General features: G+C 45.7%; 1 protein-coding gene across 16 annotated transcripts in view; it reads left to right on the forward strand.

The window, feature by feature from the left end:
- fat3a (FAT atypical cadherin 3a) overlaps positions 1-15383 on the forward strand; it is a 188189-nt gene that overhangs the window by 110462 nt on the left and 62344 nt on the right. For all 16 annotated transcript variants that reach the window (XR_005898501.2, XR_003787993.3, XM_029171579.3 and 13 more), the window contains one exon: positions 15113-15323. Coding sequence is in view for 14 of the 16 variants with exons in the window: in XM_029171579.3 (XP_029027412.1) it covers positions 15113-15323 (211 nt within the window). In the remaining 2 variants the exon portion in view is untranslated. The remainder of the gene's footprint in view (positions 1-15112; positions 15324-15383) is intronic.

The following is a 15383-nucleotide window of genomic DNA, read 5'->3' on the forward strand; positions in this document are numbered from 1 at the left end:
ACTAGAGTGCAGTGAAAGTGGGGGACACCCCCAGGAGCACGAACGCTGGCTGACGGTGTGACCCCACACTAAATGTATTTTGTGCAGTTAAAACTGGGTGGTGATGTCTCCACCAGGGCCAGTGGGCGAGGCCACCGCCGGCCCTAAATGTATGTGTATGTGGTTAGGTATGAGGAACCTTGGGAGATCGCCAGTTCCCCGAGGGGTCCAGCAGACAGAGCCATCAAAGTGAAGGCTCCGTCCACTGGCCCCCCCAGAGGGAGCCCCCAAATTCCTGGGTGAGTGTGTGTGACTAATGCAATTAAAACTGCAAAGCATCCCACTTAGGAGGAACGGGACTACTTCCCGGTAGCCCCGGTCCCTTTATCAGTAGGACGCCCCTTATAGACCTAAGTGGATGAATGTGGAGAGATTTAGGAAGCAAGATGGAGGGCAAGCAGCGCCCCAGGGGAGAGACACCCCTCTGGACACAGGCGGACATCCTCACAGGGACCCCCCGGACACAGGGCACCCAGGTTTCCACCCCCAGGTTCACCCCTGCACACTGGCAGGGAGACCCGCCTCCGCTCCCTGGAGACAGGCACACGCCAACCCTCAAAATGGCCTTACTCCGGCACCGGACTGCCGGTCCCAGCAGCCACCAGACCCCCACCGCAAGGGACCCATGCGGCCAGCCCAGAATTCACCAGCTCTATTGCCCTGGTTCCTTAGGCAGGCAGGCACTCCCAACCACCAGGCAAACCAAAATGCATGTAGGAATCTATCTGCTGTGTTATCTGTAGAGTGAGGGAAAATATTTGAGTTTGTGAGACCCATTTGGAACATCCTTTGTCCTGTATAACGTGTTCTATGAAGAATTTTATATTGTATTAGTTGTTAATTTGTATTTTTTGTCATTCTGAATAAACTAGGACATATATTATTCCAGAACGTGTGATTAGTGGTGATGTCAAGATCAGCTTCCCATTTAGAGATCGGAAGGCTCACTGTCTGATCAACATTGGAAATTAAAATATAGATTTTGGATACTGTCCTTTTCCCTGATTCTCTTTTGAAAACATGTTTCAGATGTGTTATCCCTTTGATATGCCAAGTTGGAAAGTGTATTGCCTTTTTGTTTTGTACGATGTCTGGATTGTTCCAGAGAGGTGTTTTGGCAAAGAGTAAGCGAAGACCCATGATTGATTTTGATTTTGGTGCTGATAAGTGGTAGATTTGCAACTTTAATATTTCCACAAAATGTAAATTCAATGTTTATCCAGGAGGAGTCAGCTGGCAAGGGTTTTATCCATTTGTGGACATGGTTCAGTCTGTTGGCAAGAAAATAGTGGTGGAAGTTAGGTAGTTCTAGGCCACCACCGTGTCTGGATTTTTGAAGATTGCAAAACTGAGTTTTGCTATCAATTATATTATTTAATTTCAGCTTTAGATTCCTTAGGTCTTCAAGGACATCATTGGTTGGTGAGGCAGCATATTTAATCTCTAGAGATTTTACTTTTTGTTCTAATTTTAATTCAAGTAGCATGTCCCTTTTCCTTGTGTGATGATTATGAAATTATTCTACTATACTACGCATAACTGCCTTCCCAGTCCCCCAAAGAACACAAGACGAAGTTCCTGGTGTATCGTTGATTTCTACAAAGGTTGCTCATTGCTCAGAGTTTGAATATTGGATGTAAAGTTATAACACTTAGTTACCTTTGTATCTATTATCTATTATTTTTTAACAAACCTTTTATATTAAACCATTTTTGTTACATACCACCTGCTAGTACAGCCACGGAGTTGCTTCCCGGTCCCGGTAGAGCTCTCGGTTGACGTACAGTTTGTCGACGCTGATGACAGCCCTGCAGCCTTGCACCATGAACTTCTTATGAATGGGGAACAGTCGGCGGCGGCGGTCGAGGATCTCCTTGGGGAACTGATCGTTGACGCTGTAGTCGGTTCCCTTCGACTGTCTGCCTCAGCCCTTAACCAGTTCCTTCTGTTTAAAGTCATGAAACTTGGCAATGATGGGTCGTGGGCGCTGGCCATCTGGTCGTCTTCCTCCGAGTCTGTGGAAACGGTGAAATGCCAACTTGTCCACTACGTCCGCTGGGAGCTTCATCTTTTGTTTAAGAAAGTTTTTAACGGTGGTTTTTGTGTTTTCATCCGCCTGCTCTGGAATCCCCGAGAACACCAGGTTGTCCCTCATGCTGCGGGCCTGCAGATCGATGATGCCTTCTTTTATTTTTTTATTTTCGGCCGCTAGCTGAGCCACATCCTCCGTCAGGGACTGCACCTTTATCTTCAGGGCCTCGTTCTCGGTGATGAGAGAAACCACCTGCTGCTGGCTGAATTCCAGGGATTCGCGGAGGGCCATAAACTCTTTGTGGAGGAGTTCCACTAGCACCACTCAAAGCACTTGTCGATGTACTCAAAACTTTTTTCGGTGTTATTCAGAATGGTAAGATGGTTGATTGTTGTCCGTAGGATGAAGTAGTTATTCATATATATTTTTTGGTGGATAGTTTATCACGCCGTTGTTTACTGTCGGTGTCGTGCCGCCTTGTTGAATTTCTCGTGCTGTTCTTGCCGAGTCTCGCGTTCTCTCACAGCATGCGCTGTCCCGAATGAGAATCCGCTGCAGATCTGAGTTATACCATGGAGCTCACCTCCTCTGTTTCACTGCCTTCTTCTTCAGAAGAGCCACTGTGTTTAATATTGACCGCAGCGAATCTGCAGCATCATCTACAAGACAGTCAACCTGTTCAAAGGATCAAGGTGACTGTTCTCCTCTGTGTAGCTACAAGACAATGGGGCAAAAGATGATGGAATCATCTGCCTAAATTGGGCAACAGCGTTGTCAGATAAACATCTGCTATAGTAAGATTTCTTTAGAGCTGCTGCAAGGTCAATTATGGTAAATGCCAAAGTTAATAAGAAATGGTCAAATAACAGAGGTTTTAGGGAAGAACTATTAAATTATCAATTTCAACCTCATATGTCAAAACAAGATCGAGGGCATGGTTAAAACGATGAATGGTTTCATTTACCTGCTGTTTGGGTTTAGGAGTAATTAATATATCTGAGTTATAAATTGCTGCTACTTCTCCACCTCTACCTGTACTTCTAGGAACATGATAGTTGATGTGACTCATTGGAGTCGACTCATTTAAACTAACATATTCATCCTGCTGCAGCCAGGTTTCAGTGAGACAGAACCAATATATTTGATGGACATTTAAGAGGGATTTAAGAAAGAGAGTTCTGATTCTTCCCAACTTCAGCAATGAATCTGGGGGTTCTTCTATTCACTCAACTGCACTGCAACTTGGCTTGACCTAAATTCAGATTATACGTCCGCTATGCAAAGCTCCTGATCCAATAATTCCTCTTCTTTCTTCAGTTTTAAAGCTGTTTGACCTCTTGTGGTAAGGTCTACTGATTTAAGCTTTCCACTACAATGTGACCAGGTGCCTGGTGTAGTCAGTGTCAGTATTTCCATCATTCTGTTAGCCACAAAACAGTTCCACCTATGCGCTAAGCTGCAAACCCACATAATGACTATCATGGAGTCAGACCACATCTCTGGGATGGCTGCATGTTCATTGTCTTTAACAGGTTGTTTCCCATTCTTGCTGTGATTAGGGCTCACATTAACTCAAATTGAGGCAGTGTAAACTTCTTAATACAGAGCCGGTAAAAGTGTCTACCCCCACCGCGTTTGGGACCTATATCTGCCGCGTCAGCGCCCTGTTTGCAGTGCGGGAAGAGTGTGTTATGTCCTTTTGGCCTGTAGGTGGCGATTGACTCCCACTTTTGGCCCTAAAACATCGTAGTTGCTTATGTCATATAGCCTCTTGTAGAACAACCAATGATCAGGTCTTGGGTGGCCTAGTGTTAACCACTTGCATGGCTGCAAAACTTTTTGTCCGGGGTTCTAGGCCGAGTGGAAGCAGTTTTTTAATTTTAATTATTGGAAAAACAGCGTCTCATCATCATGTGATCACGAGATGACAATGTTGTATTACTTAGTGCATGGATCGCCAAGACCATAAACTGCTGGTCGCGTTATAGTATTTAGTAAAATAATGAACGTAAGTAAGTTATAGCAAAATATGGCAGTTTAAAACAGAAAATAAGAAGCTGAACAGTGCGCCCTCCCGCGTGCAGCGTTGGATTTGTGGCAGACAAGCTACTGTAACCCTGATTTCTCGCTGTTGGTACGGGCTACAATTTTCTTTACATGGTATTCTTCTTTAATGCACCACACAGCAAGACAGTACGGCACATGTTCCCCGTCAACAAGGGCAGGTAGAAACTAATGTTAATTACAAATAAAATCACAGTAGCCGAAATGCCACGTTTCAAAAACATAAAATAAAAAAAAATAAAAAGGAATACTAACTCGCTTTTCCCTGTTTCAAACAGCTGCTGTCACATAGAGCAACCCGTGCGGCATCACCAGTCAATCTGGAAACGCATTCATTGGTTCGGACACTTTAGGTGTGTGAAATGGGGAGGAAATGGCAGCAGCGACTGAAGAGCGACTGAATAGAGTTGATGTCTTCCCCGCTGACAGGCGCATTCGTTTGATAATGCACGTACCTTGGCTGACAGTTCAGTTGAAAAACACACTGAATCTTTATCAAACCGTCTCTGAATAACATCTATGAACTGCAGTTTCTTTCTTGATTATTCATGATTATTATGGAAGAAGCGCAAATCATCGCCAGTCCAAATTGTGCAATTAATATTGTGTTTACAATAAAGGGAATAAATAATAATAATAGTATTTTCATTTTCAAATCTGAGGCAATGGTTCTCGACCAGAAAAAGGTGGTTTGCTCTCTCCAGGTTGGAGAAGAGTTCCTGCCCCAAGTGGAGGAGTTTAAGTATCTTGGGGTCTTGTTCACGAGTGAGGGATGGAAGGAGCGTAAGTTTGACAGACGAATCGGTGCGGCGGCTGCAGTAATGCGGTCGGTGTATCGGTCCGTTGTGGTGAAGAGGGAGCTGAGCCAAAAGGCAAAGCTCTCAATTTACCGGTCAATTTACGTTCCTACCCTCACCTATGGTCATGAGCATTGAAATGAGCCTCCTCCACAGGGTGGCTGGGCGCTCCCTTAGACGTAAGGTGAGGAGCTCTGTCACCAGGGAGGAGCTTGGAGTAGAGTCGCTGCTCCTCCACATCGAGAGGAGCCAGTTGAAGTGGCTCAGGCATCTGGTTCGGATGCCTCCTGGACGCCTCCCTGGGGAGGTGTTCCGGGCATGTCCCACCGGTAGGAGGCCCCGAGGAAGACCCAGGACTCGCTGGAGAGACTACGTCCCTCGACTGGCCTGGGAACGTCTTGGGGTCCCACCGGAAGAGCTGGAGGAAGTGTCCGGGGAGAGGGAAGTCTGGAACTCTCTGCTCAGACTGCTGCCCCCGCGACCCCGCCCCGGATAAGTGGATGAAAATGGATGGATGGATGGTACTTTCATTTTAAAATGCACTGCATATTTTAAACAAATGTTGAAGTGCTACAAATAAATTAGACCAGAAAGCTATGATAAATACATACGTTTACTCTTGCAGAGTAAACATGAGACAAACAAAAGCTTGGTCGAACTCAGATCCAAGTCATCTGAGTACAAAACACATCACATATCATTCGATCTCGTGTTTCATTCGAGCGGCAGTCTGGAGCTCTCTGCTAAGACTCTACGGATGAGCTTCGATTAAAAATTAAAAGCAGAGTTTTTTTCTTTTTCTTTTTTCTCTAAACGAAAAAACAGTTTTAAATCCAATTCCGTGTGTTTTTGTTAAAAATATTTTTGCTCGGTTTATTGGTTTGTAAGGCGGTGTTCTTATTCAAATCTGTTTGCTGCCCGTAGCAAGAGAAAGGAGAAGCCGGTGAAAGTTGGTGGATGGACGGATGGGAAATGAAAATGTTGAAACGTACACGGGCCGAATAAGTCACATCAGCCACTCAGTTACAATGACACGCACAGTCAAAACAAATTCTCGCTACATCTAGTGCGCCACTCCCCCATTCCTCTCGTAGCCTGCATTTGCACATCCATACATTTGTGTATTGGTCACTCTCTGTCTGGACACATGACTCCAAAACACGTCACGTGTTTGTGTAAGAGTTTGATGTCTCCACCAAATTATAAGCAGAGGTAACGACTTTTTGTGTTTTCCGTTTGTCTCTAAACCATATAAACATATAACCTCCAATTCCGTGTCTTTTTGTAAAAAACAAATATTTTTGCCAGGTTTATTGATTTGTAAGGCGGTGCTTTGATTAAAATCCGTTTGCCGCTCATCGAAAGAGAAACGAAAACGCCGGTGAAAGTGGCTGGATGGACGGATGGGAAATGAAAATGTTGAAATGTACACGGGTCGAATAAGTGCTCTCAGCTAGTTAGTTACAATGACACGCACAGTCAAAACAAGTCAAACTGCAGTTCTGCAGACACAGAGTAAACGCGTAGAAACAAACATGTTGCTGTAATGCGTCGCTGTAGATCTGCTGATTTCTGGCGTCCCGTCAAAGTTATGATCGACAACTGCTGTAAAACAAGATCCTGTGATTATTACGGTTAATTTCGTAAAATCTATGACTATTGGAAAACATTCATTAACAAGTTGTGGAAGTTTAAAACCTAAATAGGCAGTTGTAGTCGTATATGGACTGCGCTCTACGTCTTTACTTGCGCATTCAAATTATATTAATTAAACCGCGACGCATAATCACGGAATTATGTGAAGCCAAAATGTTGTATCAGATGTTAGAGCGGTGGGCGTGTACATATTTTTAAGAGACGCCTGCTATTTAAAGACACGAAAAAGCTGAGGAGAATGAAAACAAGAATATGTTGCTGCTGTGGCGCTGCCTGTTTTAACAGAACAATTATAACTTTGCAGTAAACATAAAATAAGTAAGCCATCAACAAGTTGTTGCCCTTCACACTCCCCACATTTGAACACACAACAGACACTTAATAGTAAAAACTAAATAGTAAAATAGGTCTGGTGTAATATATGTGTGTTACAGGTAGAAATGAACAGTCGGACCTCAGTTACGCTGTAGTGATTTGGAGGCTTCTAATCAATGCTGCGCCACCTGGTGGTTAGAACTAGACTAGCGTCCTGATTTTTTTCAGCCGGCTGCAGGATTAAAAATCTTCAGTGAGCGACGCACTTGCGACGCACTTGACGCACTTGCTGCAGTAAAAACGCTAGTCACTTTGAACCGCTACCACTGTGTGTATATATATATATATATATATATATATATATATATATATATATATATATATATATATATATATATATATATATATATACCACTCTATTCTCACCCTCCGCGGGTGGTCTCATCCACTTTCCAAGCTCGGGTCCTCTACCAGAGGCCAGGGAGCTTGAGGGTTCTGCGCAGTATCCTTGCTGTTCCTAGGACTGCACTTTATGCACTGCTCTTTATCCACCACCACAATGTCTGGTTGGTTCGCCATTACCATTCTGTCAGTCTGGATCTGGAAGTCCCACAGGATCTTGGCTCGCTCGTTCTCTACCACCTTGGGAGGTGTTTCCCACTTTGATCTTGGGGTTTCCAGTCCATACTCCGCGCAGATGTTCCTGTATACTATGCCAGCCACTTGGTTATGGCGTTCCATGTATGCTTTGCCTGCCAGCATCTTACACCCTGCAGTTATGTGCTGGACTGTCTCTGGGGCCTCTTTGCACAGTCTACACCTTGGGTCTTGTCTGGTGTGGTAGATCTGGGCCTCTATGGCTCTGGTGCTCAGGGCCTGCTCCTGTGCAGCCAGGATGAGTGCCTCTGTGCTGTCCTTCAGCCCGGCCCTTTCAAGCCATTGGTAGGATTTGTTGAGATCAGCCACTTCAGTTATGTTTCGGTGGTACATCCCGTGTAAGAGCTTGTCCTCCCATGATGGTCCTTCTTCCAGCATCTCATCCTCTGTGCTCCACTGCCTGAGACATTCACTCAGCACGTCATCTGTCGGGGCCTTATCCTTGATGTACTTATGGATCTTGGATGTTTCATCCCGGATAGTGGCTCTCACGCTCACTAGTCCTCGGCCTCCTTCCTTGCGGCTAGCGTACAGTCTCAGGGTGCTGGATTTGGGGTGGAACCCTCCATGCATGGTGAGGAGCTTTCGTGTCTTAACATCTGTGGTCTGTATCTCTTCCTTTGGCCACCTTATTATTCCCGCAGGTGTGGTAAATTCTATTCCTCCTATGGAGTTATTTCTGTCCATTGCAACAAATGTCAAGTTGACCGTGGTGTCAGGTTGGCCACTAAAACAAATAAACTGCTGCAGCTGAGTAAACATGGACTTTTGATGGACACGTAGGCACTCGCTGGTTGCATAAACAACACAGCTTTAAAAAGTGGGCATTGGGAGATGTTTCTTAGAGTGCTTCGCAGAGGGTCTGCTGCAGACACCCAGCTGACCTTTTTCGACCTCTCAGTTCTTTCTGCAGAAGAACAAGCGGGTGAATTCGGCCACCACCTCTCTCATGATTATTCTGTGATTGTACTATTTCATTCTATGTAATAAATTCATGTGTTAATTTGAGCATAAAAGTTGAGTCTGTGTGAACTCTCTAACAATGTCGGAACATCAAAATACACGACAGAATGGCGTCACGAACACAGGCGTGAGGAGCCTTGTCCAGAACCAACATTTGTCCGGACTGGCCCGGACGCACGACCGTCGTCATCAGTGAAGGTAAATAGCGCTTAAAGCTTTTACGTGACGATTCTCTGTGTTCGGGACAGTGTGAGCAGATGTTGGTAAGATTAGAGAAATCTGATCATTAAATTCTGATTTGGCTGCTCCTAGTAAAGTATCTGTGTGGGAGAGACAAGAGAGGCGGTGGAGAATTTACCTGTGCTTACTTATACTGCTGTAAATAGCTGCTTTGCATAACCAACTGCTGTGTGTGTGTATGTGCTATCTTGCGCTTGGGGAAAAAATGACATGGCCTATTGACCTCTAGAAGTTACGTAGGTTAACTTGAGGCAGGCGACGTTTGAAAAATCTAAAGTACGGGCGTTGTAGTCTGCATTCGGATAAAATAAATTTAAGGCTGTGTAAGTTCTGTGTCGACGCTGGAAAATTTGGTCCAGGTATTGAGCGGGGTCACTGAACCATACCTCGTTGAGCGGCTGTTAAATTAAAGGGGAAGACGTACGGTACCGGCGTCGGTAGACAGTGCGGCCTCGGTGCAACGGGTTGTGAAATTCGGTAAATTTGACCTGCTCGATAGAATCGAAATTTATTAGGCACTGTAGGCTTGTGTAATGTATTGGGAATCTACATTAAGCTTGGAACGGATCAATCCAAGTGTAGAGCTTCCCAAGGTTTGTGAGGCCTGGTAACATAGGGATAACCGGTAAAAGCGCTTTTTGTTTATTGTGTGTTGAACTGCAGTGTGTCGATGTGTCAGTATTGCGCAAGTATAGTTAAGTTGGGGTGAGTATAGGTTTAGTATATGTTAATGCATTTAAGGATAGTGTGATAAGTGCTAAGTTGTTGCGGTGTAATAATAATTAACAGGTGTCGAGGTAATAACATTTGAGTCTGTGTCTGTAAAAAAAAAAAACCTTGAGTGTGTGTTAATAATTGACAGTGTGCGTTCCCTTTTGGTCCTTTGGAGCAGAGAGTGTGTGTGTAACAGGGGAGATAAAGCCTCACTGTTCAGGGTCTGTGTGTGTGTTTGTTTGTTTTTGAACAGTCTGGGGAGAGCCGTGGGGTGAGTGCTGTGTAGATTACACTTTCGAACGTTTTGATCATTCTATCATTTTTGATAATTCTAATATTTTTTATCTGATCACTGGCAGAGCGTAGCTGTTTATTGCCTGGGATTTGTTCTTGCCATTGAGCTGGCTTCTTAGGACTTGCCTTACTCGTTGGGGGTATTTGGCTGTTGCTGCATTCCTTGTTGCCTGTTCAAGGTTGCCGTTCGCCTGTGGTATTCCAAGGTACTTGTAGTTGTCCTCAATGTCTGCTATTGTTCCTTCTGGAAGTGAGACCCCTTCTGTGTGGATTACCTTGCCTCTCTTTGTCACCATCCTCCCACTTTTCTCAAGCCCGAATGACATCCCGATGTCTGAGCTGTAGATCCTTGTGGTGTGGATCAGCGAGTCGATGTCTCGCTCGTTCTTAGCATACAGCTTGATGTCGTCCATGTAGAGGAGGTGACTTATGGTGGCCCCGTTCCGGAGTCGGTATCCATAGCCAGTCTTGTTTATTATTTGGCTGAGGGGGTTCAGACCTATGCAGAACAGCAGTGGGGACAGTGCATCTCCTTGGTATATGCCACATTTGATGGATACTTGGGCAAGTGGCTTCCCATTGGCTTCAAGTGTGGTTTTCCACAACCTCATCGAGTTTGCAATGAAGGCCCTTAGAGTTCTGTTGATGTTGTACAGCTCCAAGCATTCAGTGATCCATGTGTGTGGCATTGAGTCATAGGCTTTCTTGTAGTCGATCCAGGCTGTGCACAGGTTGGTGTGTCGCGCTCTGCAGTCTTGGGCAACTGTTCTGTCTACCAGGAGTTGGTGTTTGGCTCCTCTGGTATCCTTACCAATGCCCTTCTGTGCATCGCTCATGTATTGACCCATGTGCCCACTTATCTTAGCGGCGATGATGCCTGACATGAGCTTCCATGTTGTGGAGAGACAGGTTATTGGCCGGTAGTTGGATGGGACAGTACCCTTTGAGGGATCCTTCATTATCAGGATCGTTCGCCCTTTGGTTAGCCATTCAGGGTGAGTCCCATCCCTTAGCAGCTGGTTCATTTGTGCTGCCAGGCGCTCATGGATTGCAGTGAGCTTCTTTAGCCAGTAGGCGTGGATCATGTCAGGGCCGGGTGCTGTCCAGTTTTTCATACCTGAGACTCTTTGTTGGATGTCTGCCACTGTGATAGTCACTGGATTCTGTTCAGGGAGGTTGCTGTGGTCTTCCCTCAGATCCACCAGCCACTGTGCATCTCTGTTGTGTGATGCCTCCCTCTCCCATATCCCTTTCCAGTACTGTTCAGTTTCCAGCCTTGGTGGGTCTGCTCTGCTGTTATTACCCTGCCATTGAGAGTACACTTTCGCAGGTTGTGTTGCGAACAGCCGGTTTATTCGTCTGGCTTCGTTATCTCTGGTGTATCTCTTTAGGCGGCTGGCCAAGGCTTGTAGACTTTGCTTGGCAGTTTCGAGTGCTTCAGGTATGGGCATCTGGCTGTACCTCTTGGGCATCGGTCTTTTCATTGCCCCTCTCTGGGCCTCTGTCATTTGGCTCACTTCCCTCCGAGCTGCCTTGATTTTTGCCTCCAACCTTCGTTTCCATGGTGGGTATTGTTTCTCATGGCTCCCATGGTTGCTCTTATAGCCAAGCACCTCTAGGATCACTGATGCTGAAGCGTATATCAGCTCATTAGTTTCTGAGATTGTTGTGGTAGGGATCACTCTCAATGCTGCATTCACATCAGACTTTCTGATGGTACTTCACTTAGTCGTTGTAGTTGGCTTCGGGGTTGCCTGTTTAATCTCGCCATGATCTTGTCTTTCAGGTCAGTCGCTGCCTCGCTCAGCGTATCTGTGCTTATTGGGGCTTCGTACCCAATTTCCGGTTGGGGAGATGGTGAAACCTCCCCTCTGACCTGGCGTCCTGGCTCCCCCTTGCCGTAGCATTTGTGTTGTATCTCGTCAATCTCAAGTTGTGATAGCAGTTGCCGTTTGTGGATGTTGGAACACTGAGCTACTAGTTGCTTTGCCGTCAGCCTTGAATGTGGGTTTCTCCGTTCCCATTCACCGCACATTCTTTGCATGTAACCCCTCTGACTAGGGTTACTTGAGTAGTAGCATTCCAACAGAGCCTTGTTCTCGCATCTCAGCCATTTCTTTCTTGTTCCAGTAGCCCACTTCTCGCCAAGGTGCTCTGATTCCCCAACACCGGACGCAGACCTTGTTAGACCGGGCGACGTCTGAGCCGGTATCTCATGTGGTTCATTGTCTCTCATGATATGAGGTAGGCAGTAGCTTGAAGGGTCTTGCCCAAGGACCCACACTGGATGCCTATTCGCCCTAACGGGGATTCGAACCGGGAACCCCCCGCATGCAAGTCCTGTATATATATATATATATATAAAGCTGACGGCGGGAGGTTTCACCGTCTCCCCAACCGGAAATTGGGTACGAAGCCCCAATGAGCACAGACACGCTGAGCGAGGCAGCGACTGACCTGAAAGATAAGATCATGGCGAGATTGAACAGGCAACCCCGAAGCCAACTACAACGACTAAGTGAAGTACCATCAGAAAGTCTGATGTGAATGCAGCACTGAGAGTGATCCCTACCACAACAATCTCAGAAACTAATGAGCTGATATACGCTTCAGCATCAGTGATCCTAGAGGTGCTTGGCTATAAGAGCAACCATAGGAGCCATGAGAAACAATACCCACCATGGAAACGAAGGTTGGAGGCAAAAATCAAGGCAGCTCGGAGGGAAGTGACAAAGTTGCCAAATGACAAAGGCCCAGAGAGGTGCAATGAAAAAACCGATGCCTAAGAGGTACAGCCAGATGCCCATACTTGAAGCACTCGAAACTGCCAAGCAAAGGCTACAAGCCTTGGCCAGCCGCCTAAAGAGATACACCAGAGACAATGAAGCCAGACGAATCAACCGGGTGTTCGTAACACAACCTGCGAAAGTGTACTCTCAATGGCAGGGTAACAGCAGACCCACCAAGGCTGGAAACTGAACAGTACTGGAAAGGTATATGGGAAAGGGAGGCGTCACACAACAGCGATGCACAGTGGCTGGTGGATCTGAGGGAGCGAGACATCGACTCACTGATCCACACCACGAGGATCTACAGCTCGAACATTGGGATGTCATTCGGGCTCAAGAAATGTGGGAGGATGGTGACAAAGAGAGGCAAGGTAATCCACACAGAAGGGGTCTCGCTCCCAGAAGGAACAATAGCAGACATTGAGGACAGTTACAAGTACATTGGAATACCACAGACGAACGGCAACCTTGAACAGGCAACAAGGAATGCTGCAACAGCCAAATACCTCTGAGTAAGGCAAGTCCTAAGAAGCCAACTCAATGGCAAGAAGCAATCCCGAACCAATAAACAGCTACGCCCTGCCAGTGATCAGATACCCTGCGGGAATAATAAGGTGGCCAAAGGAAGAGATACAGACCACAGATGTTAAGACACGAAAGCTCCTCACCATGCATGGAGGGTTCCACCCCAAATCCAGCGCCCTGAGACTATACGCTAGCTGCAAAGAAGGAGGCCGAAGACTAGTGAGCGTGAGAGCCACTATCCAGGATGAAACATCCAAGATCCATAAGTACATCAAGGATAAGGCCCCGACAGATGACGTGCTGAGTGAATGTCTCAGGCAGTGGAGAACAGAAGATGAAATGCTGGAAGAGGGACCATCATGGGAGGACAAGCCCTTACATGGGATGTACCACCGGAACATAACTGAAGTGGCTGATCTCAACAAATCCTACCAATGGCTTGAAAGGGCTGGGCTGAAGGACAGTACAGAGGCACGAATCCTGGCTGCACAGGAGCAGGCCCTGAGCACCAGAGCCATAGAGGCCCAGATCTACCACACCAGACAAGACCCAAGCTGTAGACTGTGCAAAGAGGCCCCTGAGACGATTCAGCACATAACTGCAGGGTGTAAGATGCTGGCAGGGAAAGCATACATGGAACGCCATAACCAAGTGGCTGGCATAGTATACAGGAACATCTGCGTGGAGTATGGACTGGAAACCCCAAGATCAAAGTGGGAAACACCTCCCAAGGTGGTAGAGAACGAGCGAGCCAAGATCCTGTGGGACTTCCAGATACAGACAGACAGAATGGTAATGGCGAACCAACCAGACATTGTGGTGGTGGACAAAGAGCAGAGGAAAGCCGTAGTGGTGGATGTGGCAATACCAAGCGATGGCAACATAAGGAAAAAGGAACATGAGAAACTAGAGAAATACCAAGGGCTCAGAGAAGAACTGGAGAAGGCTTGGAAGGTGAAGGCCACAGTGGTGCCTGTGGTGATCGGAGCACTTGGGGCAGTGACCCCCAAACTAGAGGAGTGGCTACAACAGATTCCTGGAAAAACATCCAAAATCTCAGTCCAGAAAAGTGCAGTCCTAGGAACAGCAAGGATACTGCGCAGAACCCTCAAGCTTCCTGGCCCAGAGGACCCGAGCTTGGAAAGTGGATGAGACCACCCGCGTGGTGTATATACACACTTATGATCGACAACTATAAATGAGGATGGTTATTACGGTTGTTTACATAAAATATACGACCACTGGAATATCAAGTGGAAAAACAATAAAAAAGGTCTTTCTTCTTTTGCTGCTTGCCATGTTAAACGGTATGTTAAATGCCCTGTTTTCTGTACATATATATATATATATATATATATATATATATATATATATATATATATATATATATATATATATATATATATATATATATATATATATATAATAAAATAATATTATAAAATATTATAATATATAATATAATAAAAATAATGGGGAAAGCAAATGTTTGACCTGGGTGGAATGTCTGTCTTGTCCAATAAAATTGCATGCAACTTCCCATCTGTGTCACTGTCAGAGAGGAAGGAACACTAAGCCTCAAAAACAAGATTCACCTTACAGTCTTGGGTCCAGTGAGGGGTCAGATGGGGTGAATCGGAGTTCAGGACGAAAGGACAGAGACATATCATAATGTCAGATACCGAAACCTAATGTACGAACAAGACAGAAGAGATTAATGGTTTACACAGGGAGGCTCAGTGTTCGGTCAAACAATCTCAGAAAACATGGTAATCGTATAGGATAAGCATGATAACCATGAGAGAGTAAGGAAGGTACATGTCATGTCAAGTTGTTTCCATTACACATGCCATAAAGTTACACACTTATGATCGACAACTATAAATTAGGATGGTTATTACGGTTGTTTACATAAAATATACGACCACTGGAAAATTAAGTGGAAAAACAATAAAAAAGGTCTTTCTTCTTTTGCTGCTTGCCATGTTAAACGGTAATGCCCTGTTTGCTGTATGTTCTCCCCACAGGTGAAGGACCAAGAGTTCCCATACAGGAAGAGTCTGGCCCGTGTCCTGATAGAAGTGGATGACATAAACGACCATGTACCCATATTTACCAGTGCACTGTATGAAGGCTCAGTGTATGAGTCGGCAGCTGTGGGATCTGCGGTGGTACAAGTCACAGCCTTGGACAAAGACAAAGGACGAAATGCAGAGATGCACTACTCTATTGAAGCCGGTAGGCACCTGTCACAGTGTTGTACTTGCTTTGGATGCTGTGTGAAACATGCCCCTTAAC

The sequence above is a fragment of the Betta splendens genome, chromosome 13, assembly GCF_900634795.4.
Source record: "Betta splendens chromosome 13, fBetSpl5.4, whole genome shotgun sequence".
In the NCBI taxonomy this organism is placed as follows: Eukaryota; Metazoa; Chordata; class Actinopteri; order Anabantiformes; family Osphronemidae; genus Betta; species Betta splendens.